Source organism: Pseudophryne corroboree, chromosome 9 (genome assembly GCF_028390025.1).
Source record: "Pseudophryne corroboree isolate aPseCor3 chromosome 9, aPseCor3.hap2, whole genome shotgun sequence".
Classification (NCBI taxonomy): Eukaryota; Metazoa; Chordata; class Amphibia; order Anura; family Myobatrachidae; genus Pseudophryne; species Pseudophryne corroboree.
This window is the reverse complement of record NC_086452.1, coordinates 46,576,824-46,592,867: the sequence shown is the minus strand read 5'-3', so window position 1 is coordinate 46,592,867 and position 16,044 is coordinate 46,576,824. Positions and strand designations below refer to the sequence as shown.

The window sequence follows — 16,044 nt, the reverse complement described above, 5'->3', positions numbered from 1 at the left end:
CCATGCTCTCTATATTCCCCATCTGTGTCACCCCTGTCTGTCTACCCCTCCCCTTAGAATGTAAGCTCTCACGAGTAGGGCCCTCTTCCCTCATGTGCCTATACTTTTCTTACTTTAATAATCCTCAACTGCCCAGATCCCGCAGTTTTTTGGCCACCTGGAACTTTCTCTATGTTTACTGGTGTAGTTATGCTTAGTTGCCCTGTACTTGTCCTATATTGTCTTCAACTGTAAGTCACTGTTTTCCTGTTTTGATTATGTGCATATGTACTCTGTAATTGGGCGATGCGGAACCCTTGTGGCGCCATATAAATAATAAAGGATAATAATAATAATAATAATAATGTATGCACATGGATATATATGTACTATAATTAAAATATAGTAAACTTTTATTAAGCACTTACAAGTGCCACCAGGAAGACAGCAGGCTGCAGAGGACGCTAGACAGCCATTAATAATACTCATGCAGCAAAAAAAAAAAAAAAAAATTTTTTTTTTGGGTGGAGGGGGGCTTTCTGGGTGCTCGGAAACCCCCCCTGTGTGCGCCACTGACCCTGACAACTTCCAGGGCAGCCACCAGGGGGGACTGCAAGGACTGGAGGTCCCGGGCCCTTATAGAGAGGAGGGACCACCCCTGGCTCCTACAACCAATACCTGGAGAGCCGCACAGGCAGCGCAACAACAGAGAGCTGATGGGCAGGGAGGACTTAAAACAAGCCTTCGACTCTGTGAATCGTTCCTGCAGATCCGCAATGCTCCACCTATATGTAACGTCATGATGTGTGACATCACATAGGGGTGGGGCCCTGTCTATTTTGTCAGCCCTGGCAACTTCTCAATGGGATATATAAATAATCAGAGGCAGGAAGGAGGGTAAGGGGGGACAATCTCAGGAACTGGACCATGGAGGTAGTAACAGATTTCTCATTTAGGTCGCTGTATAAGGAAACAGATGGTCTGTAATGGTGAACAAGACTGCCAGGATGGGTCAGATGAACAGGACTGTGATGATTTGGATCAGGAGAGGTCGTTCTGCAGAGAACTGTTTGAGATCCCTGGGGCGGAAAGGGCTGTGAGAGGGTAAGGTCGTCTTGGAGGTAATCAGAATTAGCTTTACGAGATTTATCCCAAGTGGATGATAAACTGAAGAGCAGGAAATAAGTGGTAATGTATGTAGGAAAATCATAAGACTTCAGGCAGACGGCGGGATGTACTATAGCAAAAATGCAGTAAAACCCCCGAAAACGGGGGGTTTTACCGCATTTTCAAATTTACTAAGACCCTACCGCCGCGTTTTCGCCGTCCAGGGTATCGCCATCTTTGGATGGCGATACCCTATAGAAGCCTATGGGCTTCTTATTGCCGACCGCCGCCTCCGCCGGCCCCGCCGCAGATGCCTCCCCCCCAGCATACCTTCCTCCAGGCTGCCCTGGACCCGGAAGATAATCTCCTCCTCCCCCTAGCAACGCAGCCGCAGGTCCTTCCGGCTGCAGGGGGGGAGGAGGAGGCGCCGGGGACAGCCTGCTGCTGCTTCCCAGTGTCTAGCCAGTGTAAAGATCCCGGGGAGATGACGGAGACCCCCCACAGACCACCTAACAGGTACCGCGGGGAGCCTCCGTCACCGCATCGCGATATTGATCGCATATGTTAGTACATATGCGATCAACATCGCTGCGGTAAGCGGCGAGGGGTGGCGATGTATCTTAATACATCCCGCCCAAAGAATCTTAGTGGGAACTAGTGTTTTACCAAGCTTTCCAGAATGTATAACCAGATCCTGTAGGTTAGTTTCTCAAACACCATTACAGTCCATGTTTTAAGGATATCCATGTTTGAGTCCAGATAATTCAATTAAATTGACTGAGATACTAATTTAGGGGGTCTGTGTATTAAGCCTTGGAGAGAGATAATGTGGATAGAGATAAAGTACCAGGGCAGTGAGGCACCAATGCTTACCACTATGCGTACCGTGCTGTCCCAACATAGGTGTTTACTGTTGTATTCATGTCCAATTGAAGCTTATTCAGTAAGACATTAAAACGATTTGAATTTAGGTTCAATATCCTCACTCAGTCTGAAACGCAAAATGTTTTGGATCACAAATATTTTGGAGGCCAATGTGAATATATCTATAATGGAGAATGGAGAGATTTGAGATATGACCCAACGTGTGAACAGATGTATTATGCTGATGATGAAAAGTTCTTTAGAAAACCCTTCAATTTCCATGTGTATCAATTCCTGGTAAGTAACGATGCAGTGTGTGTTCCCGTGTGTGTGGTGTGGGGTCATCTGAAGTGTGGTATGACAGGTTCAGACCCTACAGATGACATCATAATACGAGATAAAAATTATAATGGGAGATTATAGGTCAATATTTATTATAAATTGGAGTTTATACTAGATTTTTTAAAACTCTTGGCTGTGTTGTATGTTGGTGTTTATATGAACACGACAGTGTTCTCACAGACTCGGAGACTCGCTGTACAAACAAATGGAAAAAAAAAAAGCAAAAAATGATAATGGAATTGAAGTCACTGACCCAAAGAGCTTACAATCTGAAGGAATAGCTTGTCGTGTTTAAGTCATACACACATGTTGACACAGTTCTAGGCAGAGAGTGTGGCAATGCTACTGGTTTAGGTGGGGACATGACATCAGATAGGGATGATGTGGATATGATGAAAGAGGGTCAGAGTTTCAGAGGTAAGGCACAGCAGGGGAAATTGTAGCATGTTGCTCCCGCTTTGCTTGTGCAGAAATAACGTATTTGCCCAATAGCAGAATTGTATGAGTCCGTCCTTTGACAGAGGAGTCCAGAAAACTCTCATTGCAGGACTGTAATGCAAAGAATTGTCTCTCTTTGGTGCAAAAGTGCCATCTATACAGAGGTGTTATTTTTTTTTATTTTTTTTGGGGGGGGGCAGTAATGATATACTCCCATTAGGATAAATTAAAGTCCTTCACATGGTTCTTTTACACATACTGTAGTTAAATAACTACAGTATTTTTTCCTGATGAAGTGAAAATCTTTTAAGTGAAACGCGTACAACTTACTGTTATTATTGAAGTGTCAGGACAGATCTACGTCATTTGGTCTAATGAAGATTTTACCATGTGTCTAAGTAGCTTGTGATGGGCTTTAATTTATCTTAATTGGAGCATATCATTACTCCAAAAGTAAACTGCATAGATGGTACATTTGTGGTGATGCAAAGTTATCATACCCTACGCAAACTGCTTCCTATGGGAATGTCCATATTCAGGACTTGCGCATTTTGGTGGCAATCTAATTGCACTTGCAGAAATTAAGGTGCATTGCGCCTCTCAAATGTATTTAGAGCAGCGCATCGTCCATTTAGCACCTCATAAAAGAGGTCCAGATACTCCGAAACATGGGAGTACCCACATTTAATTTTTAAGAAAGAACAGCACTACAAGGTACAGTACATACTGGTTTTATTGATTGAGGACTAGAAAGTTGCTGTTGGATACCTGGCCTCGCACAGTTTTCGGTTCCCCCAATGTTTCGCACCACTGGCTCTGGTGAGGATATGCAATAAGTGAGTGTGATAAAGCCGGTGTGAGTCGTGGTGCTGAGTGTCCGCTCTCCTCACAACTAAATCACTATCCAATCTTCCCCTCAGGCTCGCGCAGACACAGGGATGTCCTATGAGACATATGAGGATTCCAAATCTGTCGTCGATGCCATCCAAAGAGAAAATTCCTTTGGCTTTGGTTTGAGCTTTGAAGTGCGCCCGGCAGAATCTCCCGTCGGGGTGAAATTTGGTGGATCTTTTGATAGGAAAACAAATTACCTTAAAAATATCACGTCTCATACAGAAAAGGTAAAATTCTTCTAACAAGCTCCTACTTGTGTGTTTTACTGTTTGTGTATTTAATACTTTTATTAAGCGCTACATTGTGGACCTCATATAATAGAATGATAAATGGCCCAGATTTATCAAGCTTTGGAGAGTGCTAAATTGCACGGTGGTAAAGTACCAGCCAATCAGCTCCTAACTGCCACGTCACAGGCTGTGTTTGAAAAATGACAGGAGCTAATTAGTTGGTACTTTATCACCGTGCAATTTATCACTCTCCAAGGTTTGATAAATCTGGGCCTATGTGCGAGATTCCAGTTGGTCTGCCTGTATTTTTAAAGCAGCAATAATTCAAAGGCAAAACTGGTTGGTTTTGCCTTTTTAAAAATGCAAATACAGATGGAGCCGTGCTAATCGTGGCTCTGTCTGTGCCTGGGCGCGTCTCTGCAATGGGAGCATCTCTGTGCACTCCCGTAGCGGGGCTAGGCGCCGGATTGCATAGTACCGCCGGGAGTGCACGTTTGCGATGGAGCCACACTAAGGCCCTCATTCCAAGTTGATCGCTCGCTAGCTGCTTTTAGCAGCAGTGCAAACGCTAAGCCGCCGCCCTCTGGGAGTGTATCTTAGCTTAGCAGAAGTGCGAACGAAAGGATCGCAGTGCTGCTACAAAAAAAAATTTCGAGCAGGTTCTGAGTAGCTGCAGACCTACTCCTAGCTTGCGAACACTTCAGACTATTTAGTTCCTGGTTTGACGTCATGAACATGCCCTGCGTTCGGCCAGCCACTCCCCCATTTCCTCAGGCACGCCTGCGTGTGTATCTGACACGCCTGCGTTTTTCAGCACACTCCCTGAAAACGGTCAGTTACCTCCCAGAAACGCCCCATTCCTGTCAATCACTCAGCGATCAGCAGTGCGACTGAAAAGCGTCGCTAGACCTTGTGTGAAACTACATCGGCTTTTGCGAAAGTACGTCGCGCGTGCCGTGCACAATACGCACCATACGCATGCACAGAAGTGCCGATTTTTTTGCCTGATCGCTGCGCTGTGAACAACGGCAGCTAGCGATCGACTCGGAATGAGGGCGGCTCCATCTGTAGACTCACCGGAACGGCAATCTGGTCTGCATCTCATAGGCTATTACAATTTCCCTGCATATTCCATCATTTGAAATGAGCAGAGTTTGGTCATTAGTGATCTTCATATGTAGATTGTAGAAGGTTGGGCACCCTACAGTGCAATCGTTACAGGTTGGGTTCCAGAAAAAGTAATCTAGAGATCCATGCTCGATTTATACTTCCCAAAACATTGCAGTTAATGCTGTTAATTATTCTTTCTTCGTAAACACTGTCTTTGTGTGTGTATAGGCGGGCCGCAGGGGTGGGCGGAGCTGTGAATGTGGGTGGAGCTACAGCGAGAGTGGGACATCAATTGGTGCATAGTCGTACACCAGTTTAAAAAGAGAGAGGAAGATAGTGACAGGGAGAGAATGACGGGGAGAGGAAGAGGGTCACAGGAAAAGGAAGATGGTGACAGGAAGAGGATGACGTGGAGAGGATGACGGTGAGGAGAGGATGATGGGGTGATAGTGATGGGGAATGGCAGAGGGTGATGGAGAGAGGTAGTGGGTGACTGGAATAAATAGAGAGGGAAAGGCTAAACGCTACAGGAAAGGGGTGATAAATACAGTGATAATTACAACTTACTTACCTGGGCGCATGGCAGAGCTGCAACATCACCTCCGATCCATATCAATGGTCGCAAGGGCGGGTGGAGAGCTTCCTCAAAGAGCAGGCAGTGACTGGCAGAGGTAAGAAGCGCAGGGGACTCGGGGAGAGATGACAGGAGGGAGGAAATGTGGTGGGCGGGTGGGGTAGGATTTGAAGGATGTGGGGGTGGCCTTCCTCCTCTCCTCCTTGGCCTGGATACCAGCTTTCTTATAGACATTTGGCGCTGGGGATGGTCACTAGAACATGACCTCAGATACCCAGCACCCAAGCTCAGCAGTAACACATAAAGGGAAAGCGAAGCACCAGAGAGGAGAGATGCAGCTCAGCGGCTCCTCCTCCCCCTCCTGCCTCCGTTCACTACAGCAGCTGCTTCAGGACCAGTGTGGTGTATGTAGCGTTGGACCTACCAGTGTTCCAGCCAGAGCCGGATTAAGGTGGGGGGGTCCCGGGGATACGTACCCCCGGGCCCCCCTTTCCAAAAGGCCCCCCTGCCACACCACAGATTGGATCTCTCTTCCGATCCAATCTGTGGTGCTGTAGAGATGTGCCCTGTGTTCCAGGGCACATCAGAGCGGCAGGGTGCAGGGGATCTGCGTCCCCTGCAGAATACAGCGGTGACCTGTCAGTAAGCGGCGGGTGTTCGGTGCAGGGACCAGGTGTTTCCCTGCACCAGACTGGAAGTGGCGACGGGCAGCGGCGCTTCAAACTTGGCGCCATTTTGGCAGCCAATCGGAAGCACTGGCGGCGGGAGTTCAAACCCGGCACCATCCGCGAGCCAATCACGGCTCGCGGGGCGCCGGCCAATCAGAAGATGGTGCGGCGCGCCAATTGGTGCTCGCAGCGTCATAGGCCCCGACCCCAGCATCTGAAGTCAGACGCCTGGCGGGAGCCGAATAAGATGACCGCGCGGAAGAGCGCAGAAGACACCGTGCGGGAGCCGAAGAGGGAGGCCGCGCTGAAGAGCAGTGAAGAGCCGGACGGAGGGAGAAGAGCTCCGGTTGCCGCTGAAGAGGCCAGAAGATGCCGTGCTCCTGATGGAAGATGACCCGGACCAGGTGAGGATGATCTCACCCCCCCCCCCCCATCCTTTCCTCCCTAGACCTTCAGGGATCGGGCACTAGGCCCGTAGGTACAGTCAAGCCCTCCCGGCCTGCGGGTATGTAGTCGGGCCCTCTCGGCCCGTGGCCATTTATAGTCGGGCCCTCCCGGACCAAGGGCGCATGGTGGGCATTAAGCCCCGTTAATAGGTGTGCCTCCCACCCCTCCACCCCTCTCTTCAATAGGGGCCCCACTGTCTAAAGTACCCCAGGCCCCCCATGGTCTTAATCCGGCTCTGGTTCCAGCTAGCGCGGCGGCAGGCAGTAGCCGGCATGTAGTGAGACAGGGAAAGCTGCATTTTAAATGTGGAATCAGCGCGGCCCGCGAGCCAATCGGAGCTCTCGGACCGGCAGCCAATCAGGAGCCAGCGGCTCCTGATTGGTTGCCGGTCCTCGAGCTCCGATTGGCTCGCAGCCCATGCCATACAATGCAGCTGTTCCTGTCTCTCTCTACACACCGGCTACTGCCTGCCGCTGCCACGCTACCTGGCTGGAACACTGGTGGATCCGGCACTACATATACAGTACCACACTGCTGACAACCAGGCCCCCTTTCTGGCACATATATACATTAGAGATGTGTGCGAACACCCGTGTTTTGGTTTTGATTCTGCCAAAACTGCCCTCTGTGGGGGGGTTCCGGTTTTGGCAAAACTACGCTCACATGTGTCATCAGTAGCACTAGCAGGGCCACCACTCGTAAACAAAGGCAATTACCTAAACCTTTCCTCTTACTACCAGGTGTGGTGTATGGCATATTGCCAGATTTACAATTTTCGTCAGTAAACTTTCCTTTGATTATTAGAGATGATGCTTTCCTTAGCATTGTGAAATATTGCTTTGATTTCAGATGCCCTTTCTTAAGCTTTGTGTCCCCTGGACCACCTTTAGTACATGTTGAAGTGCTATCATGACTGGCAGCAGCCGCAGCACTAGTACTGGGTTGCAGCTTCTGCTCTTCTTTTGACTGATCCAGCTCGACTCACATCGCTTCTAGTAATGGTGGCACACTGGCACCTAATGAATGTTATTATTTTACAACACAATGCCTGAACCTGAATAACACGTTTTATTGTTTTACACACTCACTGCGCTTCTAGTAATGGTGGCACACTAGCACCTAATGAACCTTCTTTTTTGACAGTTTTATTTTAATTTTTTAAACACGGTGCCTGCAATGAACACACGACACAGTGTCTCACAGTGCTGCAGCCCACAACCCTTCACTGACACAGACACAGTAGTGCTGTAACCCACAGCCCTTTATTGACAGTCTGACAGTCACAGCAGTGATGTACACAACAGGCCTTCACATTCTGACATAGTAGTGCTGCAGCCCACAGCCCTTCACTGACAGTCTTACAGTCACAATAGCGATACACCCCACAGCCCTTTACTGACAGTATGACAGTCACAGCAGTGTTGCACCACACAGCCCGTCACTGACAGTCTTACAGTCACAATAGCGATACACCCCACAGCCCTTTACTGACAGTATGACAGTCACAGCAGTGTTGCACCACACAGCCCGTCACTGACATAGTCACAGCAGTCATGCATTTCACAACTCTTTACTGACAGTCTCACAGTCACAGCAGTGCTGTACCCCACAGCGCTTCACTGACACACATATATATATATATATATATATATATATATATATACCATGTATGTTCCTGCACTCACATCGGTACTATAGACAACAGTAGGGTGCTCCCTAGTGGAAATCTCCCCAAGCAGGGTGGATCCACAATATTTAACCCAAAGTCCAACAATATGGAGGTGCACTCATCAGGTTCAAATAGTCAACGGTTCTGGTTTGTTCATAACAGCTTTATTGCAGTGTATATTCGGCTCAATTAGACTAATTGAGCCGAATATACACTGCAATAAAGCTGTTATGAACAAACCAGAACCGTTGACTATTTGAACCTGATGAGTGCACCTCCATATTGTTGGACTTTGGGTTATATATATATATATATATAAAAAGTGTGAGGAGCTGGATGCACCTCACTGCGGGCGGCAGCGCTGCAGCTAGCGGTGGGGTTACCGGAGCTGGAGATAACAGAGGCAGTACGGAACCTGCACATCGGCAGGTGCCCCACAAAACTGCAGCTAAGAAGCGTGGAGTGTGCCAGAAAGTGACGCCCCTCCGCGCCAGAGAGCCCCTGCTGAGTATGCTGATGTGGGGGTCAGGCACACAGTGAGCCGGTGTCCATCTGTCTGTACAGCATACCCCCTCACACACACCCGTACCTCCCCACTGTCCCGATTTTCACGGGACAGTCCCGTTTTTTTTTAAATCTGTCCCGCTGTCCCACCCGCAGGCCGCAGTGTCCCGCGGTGGGGGGGGGGGGGGGCAGTTGGGAGGCTCCTGTACTCTCTGTTCTGCTTAGCAGAGCAGCGGTGAATAGACGCTGTGCGCATGCGCACAGCGTCTTTTTAGTGGAGACAGTAGGAGAGGGGGCATGCCAGCAGCTCACAGAGTGCTGGGCATGCCCCCTCACTGATGAAAACGGGGGCGTGGCTCGCGAGTGCAGGTCCTCCAGTGAAGCCACGCCCCTTTTTGTTGGCCACTCCCCCGTTTCATCGCACGTGTCTCCCTCCTTCTGCCTGAAGAAAGCTGGGAGGTATGCACCCCTGCCTGTGCCATGCCCATACCATCTGCTTCTGCTCCTAGTCTCCTATTGATTTGCCCAGAACTGTGACTTATTTGACTAACTCCGCCCAGTGTTGTGACTCCGCCCAGCGTTGTGACTCCGCCCAGAGTTAGCAAATGAGGCACAAAGTCACAGATCTGGGCTAATATATAGGAGATGAAATGTATTATAATTGTAATGGTTGTATGGTGTGCCTGCTGTCTTGTTTCTATATTGTAGTACTAAGTCTTAGTAGGTTCGGTATGATATCCCGGCAGCGGCATCCTGCCAGCTGCAATACCGGCAGCGATCACAGCGATTCCCCTCACAGGCTCGCTACTCTCGTCACACTTCGGGGCCGGTGCCGAGCTCCGCTCGCCACAGTTTCTATTCTCCCTTTTGTGGTAGTGTGGCCGACAACCCGAGTGGGAATACCAGAAAGCGGTCGGTATTCATTTTACCGGCTGTTGGGATTATGGCATCGGGATCCTGAATGTCGGGATCCAGACAGCCAGTATATTAACTATATCCTGTCTCAGCTAGGTAGCACATCTCATTATAAGTAGCTAGAGTGTGCAGTCCAGGCCCCCTCCCCCAATATAGATAGAGATCGATAGATAGATAGATAGATAGATAGATAGATAGATAAGGTAACAAGGCCATTCATGTATATAATGTCCTCTATTTCATTCTAATTTCCTGTCAGGCCAGAGCAGGTAGGTCACTGCTTCCCCTCACGGCCATTAGCCTGCGCCTCATATCAGTCACACTGTCCCGGCATCAGGTGTAAGATGGCGGGTCTGGTGGGAACTTGGTCAAACATTGAGGTGCGTAGTGTGATCATATATCTGCGTCCAAACTTTGGGGGTGATTCAGACCTGCTCGTAGATGTGCGAAAAAACGCACATCTACAATGAAATTCTTGGACATGCGGGGGGATGTCCAGCACAGGGCAAGTCCACCCCGCTTGCCGGATCCTGCCCGTCCCCCCGCAGACATGCGAAAGCATCGCACAGCAGCAATGCTTTTGCATGTTTCGAGTTGCCCTCTGCCTACACGGCCTAGCTGCGAAGGCAGAGGGCTACCCGCCATGTTTTGGGTCGCAGCGGCTGCGTGTGACATCACGCAGCTACTGTGGCCCTCCCCAGCAACGGTCGGATATGCCTGTGTTGTCCGGTTGCGGGGTGTGAGGGGGTGTAGCAGCGGCGTTGAGGGGGGGCCTCAACGCCGCTGCTACACCCCCTCACACCCCGCAACCGTCTCTGCCTGTCAACCAGGCAGAGGCGTTCACACAAGGGAGATACAGTCACATCTCACTGTTGGCGCACACGCGATGCGGCTGCTGTGCGTGCGCACATTCACTCGGGCTTCAGCTTGCGACCGCTGCGCAGCAGCGTCCAGGTCTGAATCGGTCCCTTCGTTACATGCCCAATATTATTTAAAAAAATATTGTATAAATTACCTTCAGGCTCTGGGACGAAGTCAGGGCATAATTCAGACCTGATCCCTGTGCTGCAAATTACATTGTCCTGCAATCAGATAGTCGCCGCCCAGGGGGAGGGAAAATTTACCTCATGCAAGTGTGCGATTGCATGTGTACGTCGTGCGAAAATTCGCCTCAGTCAGAGGACAGCTGCAAAACCATTCGCATCACACTCACCATCGAATGTTTTTTCCATACTGTGCAGTGTGTGCGCAACCCAGGACTTACTCAATGCGATCCAAACAGGCTGATCAGGTCCGGAGCTGACGTCACACACCCGCCCTGAAAATGATCCGACCCGATCAGCCTGTTTGTGTCGCACTGTAGGAGTAGGTCCTGGGCTACGCACAGACTACACAAACTGGAAAAACCATTCGATGGTGAGTGATTTACGAACGGATTTGCAGCTGACCGACGTTTGCAAAACTTTTCGCACGGCATACACAGACTTGCACGAGGCAGATTTTCACTCTGTCTGGGTGGCGACTATTAGATCGCAAACCTCTGCAAATTCACTAGTGATCAGGGCTGAATTAGGCCCATAGTTGGGTCATTTTGGGGGAGTTTAAAAAAAAAGTGGAAACAGACCGATTACTCCCACCTGCAAGTCCAACAAAAACTTGAACCACTCATAAAGCACCCCAATATGCCTGTCCCATACCTTATACCCCGATTTCCATTATTTTGCATTTTTTCACCCTAAAAATGACACAATTATTGGGCAAGTAAAAATAATTAAAAACTTCTAAGTGCTTAATTAGTCATTCAGGGGGGTGTCCCACGGGTTTCGAATCAAATCCCGAAAATTTTAACTTAAAATAGGGATTTTTCCCAACTTTACATCTGCTCAGAGGTGGTGAATTGAAACTTGCGGAAAAATTACCCAGAATCCGTTTTCACGGACAATTGAATAGGCAGTTTTTGTAATTTGTGGGTAAATAAATAGACCCCTTTAATCGGAGTCAGTTGCCATTTGTTTATGCTACACAGCTCTTTATCTTTGTGCTGACTGTGAAGATAACACTTTATTTTATACCCCTACCACAGAATTTGCAGTTTGTCCGCGTAGCGACAAAAATCCAGACTGCTCGTTTTCGGATGAGGACTAATTCCCTGATGTTGGATGAGGAGATGTTTCAGTCACTGATGGAACTTCCTGACACATACAATTATGGTCTGTATGTCAAATTCATTAACGACTACGGTACCCACTTCATCACCTCCGGCACTATGGGCGGCACCTTGGACAGCGTCGTTGTTTTGGACAAAGAGATAATGCAACGAAAAGGTTAATATGTAATGCAACAATTATGGCTTTTCCTTTATTATCATCAATCGTTTTTATTAGCAAGTAACAAGAATATTTTTGGGGGGTACAGAAAGGAAAAACAGGGGGATGGTCAGGTACATATGGGAGATTCAATAAACATAAGACAATAACAAAAAGGATCCAACAATGAAAATGCAGTAAGAAACCATAAGCAAATCACGTCAGCAGCGCGTAGCCCATGAAGTATGTCCAGAACCGGCCCTAACCAATATGATACCCTAGGCAATATTTTGGCTGGTGCCCCCTAGCACCGCCGCTAGTTCTGCAGGAGATGCCTGGCATGAGTCAGCTGGCAGGTCTGTTAAGGTTGGGCGCTTTTTGTTTATGAAAATGCATCTTATTTGCAGTACTATGTGGCTAGGATGCACAAGCAGCTTCCTCTGATAAAAATGATATGCAGCATGCCTATATTCTGTGTGCGACCGCGGCTGTATCTGCATACGAAATACTACATGACAGTGATTTCCAGGAATACACTGCGACGTACAATTTCGTATGCAGATACAGCTGCAGTGACACACAGAATATAGGCATGCCGCATATCATTTTAATCAGCAGAAGCTGCTGGTGCCCCTAAGCATACCAATTACCCTAGGCATTTGCCTAGTTTGCATATGCGAATAACTGACGTGGAATCTGAAGAGCACCACGTGCCATTGATGTGAGAGGTGAATGTCGGCTACGAAGGTGCATGCATTGACCTTTTGACCCTGTTGACCTAATGCATGTCTACCATTAGTGTAGACCTATTGACTGTAGACCTTTTTAATGTAGATCTATAGTCCGGATACCCCATGCCAGACGGGAGGTGGGAGAGACTTAGGTGAGCCGCAGGAGTAAGTATGGGGGCTGGGAGGGGCGCGATGATAGTGCGTTTTGGGAGGGTTTGAGGAACAGCAGAGAGGTAGTTGGTTCATTCGGAGGGATAGGGCAATCAGGGGGGCCGAGACTGAAGTGACTCAGGTTATAGCAGGTCCAAAAAACTAGTCTATACAATAATTCTGTAAGGTCTGTTCCATCTCCAAAATGCATCTGCTCAGAGTCAGTGGCCCCCCACTGCTAGGGAGACAGGGCAGACCTAGCCAAGGAGAAGGAACGAGCCACTGGGAATGGGGTAAATATGGAAGCAGGACGGAGTGGGAGGAGCATAGTGCGGGGTCTGGACAGATCAGTAGCTAGGGGGTAGAGCAGTGGATAGAGATAGGACAGGGTTAGACTGAGTAGGGGGGCAGAGATAGACTGAGGTGACCCAGGATATGCCCAGTTCCTGTGCTAGTGTATAACAATAGCAGGCCTGGCGCGCAGTCTTAACGTCAGGTCCACATTCATTTTGGGCGCTAATAAAGCAATAAGAAGGTTTAGGGAGGCAACTGAGCCATAGAAAGCAATGATGGGCCGAGGTGATGGAGAGGCATGATGAAATCCTGGAGTCGTGGCCTTGCCTCTGATGACCATATGGAACTGCAACCGCCATTGAAGCGTGCTCAGTGAATGCGCAGTGGGCAAATGCGTGTGACCCTTCTGCACCTTGTGGGGTGGGCTGTATGACCACCTAATAAATGCATTTTGTTGACTGTATCTACTATGAGTGTAATAACCAAATCTCTTGTATGTCTTCCCCCAAGAAATCACTGAAGAGTTTGTATCCAACTGCTTGGGTGGCCACATAGGACTAAGCTTTGCAACTGACGATAAGCAACTCGAAGGAGAACTCTCTGTAAAAGGAAAATATTGTGGCACGTTTGGAAAAGATCTTGAAGGTAAAACGTTCCCTTAAGGTGTCATTGTAAACGGTGAACGTTACGCGTCAGTACAATATGGTAACAAAGATACACTGAAGGCGTGATACACTCAATTTGTACTTGTATACAAACCGATAAACAGGGAGAAAATCATAACACACAAATGCGCCAGTCTGACTACTGTACACAAGATTACATGCCCACATTACATTTGGAATAAAAGGATCCATGTAAATTATGTATCCGTTCTGGAATTGTGAAACGCGTAAATTAGAAAACAGTTTCTCCAAAGTTTCATCAGCTGTTACATAAGAACCAATCCTGTTATTCAGTTTATTTTTTTTCTAATATACTGCCCAGTTTATCTTCATTGATGAAAGTGAGCTATTGCATTTACCATTTTTATGACACAGTCAAATGTTTTTATTGAAAGATTTGTGCACATAAAAGGTGTTTTTCCATAGTTCAGCAAAAGGCTTTTAATTTACCCCCTCCATACACACTTTATATTTAGGTGCTTTTGTGGAGTCTTCTTAATGTATACCATCTCAACACCCAAGAACCTCCTTTGTATATCTCACCTAGCAACAAGAACATTTTGTTATTTTTGCGTAGCGCATATTTTCTCAGATCTGACGGGTTTCAGCGGACTCTCCGGCAGATGCCACCACTTTGCCGTACAAACCCATGTTATATAAATGGGAAAAGCTATAAACAGTCGTATGATATCACCAAAGCATTCAGAAGTTGCTTGCTGAACGATGCCATATGTCTTTGGAAAAAGCCTTATCATCCATAAATCTAGATTGAGATGCTACACTAACAGCATCATGTGTTATGGCAGTCTTTCCTTTTTCACTTTTAAAAAAAAAAACTTGTTTACTGTATAGACATATAGGGGCCAATTTATCATAGTATATTTGCAGCTATACACCCAAAACACCCGTTTTCGGGGGTTAGTCGCAAATATTAAGTAACAGCCGAATGTAAGAATGAGGGACCGCAGCAGGTATCTCTGATGGGTTGGGATTGATAAATCAGAATACCGACTGCGGCCTCCCAATGGCTAGAATCCCGACAGGGGCAAGGTAAGCATATTTACCTTACCCCAATGACCCCCTAACCCTCCCACCCCGCAGCCTTAACCTAACTTCTCCCCCCCCCCCACCCCCCTCCCTTCAGCCTATCCTTCCTCGGTGGTGCGTAAACCTAACCCTAATCCTTCACCCCTGCAGCCTAACCCTAATCCTCCCTCCGCAGCCTAACCCTAATCCTCCCTCCGCAGCCTAACCCTAATCCTCCCTCCGCAGCCTAAACCTAACCTCCCAGACTGCTGGGATTCTGACCGGTCTCCTCTCTGATACCTGCTGCCACCCGCAGCCACATCCCCCATATGTTTCTATAGGGGATAGATGATGCCAGATTTACCAATACCCAGAATGCAATGCATCCCCATATTGGTCCCCACAGCTACCGCCATCTGAAGACAGTCACTCTTCCATCTCATATCTTATTATTTGAAATCATAATTTGCATCTTATCAATATCAGAACACATGGACATTCCCAGGAAATTAGCGATGGTTGGTAACTGCTGTTTGACCAGAGCAGAATATATTATCCTGTAAGCATTAAAGAGGTGCAATATTATAATTTCCAGTATTAAAATAGAAAGTAACGTTTTTCTCCATTTTAGTTGGGAAATCGAGTGACGGTGTAATCAAGGATGTAATCACCCACATAGAAGGAGGAGACACCGGATCAGCGGGGGTCATAGTCAATGTTTTTAATGCGGTCACCTATCGTTTCTGGGGGCGATCTCTGAAATTCAACCCAGCTGTCATTGATTATGAGGTAACATTAGGAGAACACTGTTACACGTTGTTGGGGATCTTTGTATTGTCGCGGTATCACTGATGTGGTGCAATGTATTCTAGTTACTGCCTATACATGAAGGACTGCAGCTGACGGGTATTTCTATTCTAGTTACTGCCTATACATGAAGGACTGCAGCTGACGGGTATTTCTATTCTAGTTACTGCCTATACATGAAGGACTGCAGCTGACGGGTATTTCTATTCTAGTTACTGCCTATACATGAAGGACTGCAGCTGACGGGTATTTCTATTCTAGTTACTGCCTATACATGAAGGACTGCAGCTGACGGGTATTTCTATTCTAGTTACTGCCTATACA

General features: G+C 47.7%; 1 protein-coding gene across 2 annotated transcripts in view; it reads left to right on the top strand.

Moving 5' to 3' along the window:
- C8A (complement C8 alpha chain) overlaps positions 1-16,044 on the top strand; it is a 70,882-nt gene that overhangs the window by 51,893 nt on the left and 2,945 nt on the right. The window contains exons 4-10 of one of the 2 annotated variants that reach the window (XM_063939287.1): positions 936-1,083; positions 2,058-2,247; positions 3,651-3,851; positions 11,825-12,065; positions 13,733-13,867; positions 15,545-15,702; positions 15,786-15,866. In XM_063939287.1, the coding sequence (XP_063795357.1) occupies positions 936-1,083; positions 2,058-2,247; positions 3,651-3,851; positions 11,825-12,065; positions 13,733-13,867; positions 15,545-15,702; positions 15,786-15,851 (1,139 nt within the window). In that variant the 3' untranslated portion in view covers positions 15,852-15,866. Of the gene's footprint in view, positions 1-935; positions 1,084-2,057; positions 2,248-3,650; positions 3,852-11,824; positions 12,066-13,732; positions 13,868-15,544; positions 15,703-15,785; positions 15,867-16,044 lie in introns of those variants that run through there. The other variant, XM_063939286.1, reaches the window with a different exon arrangement.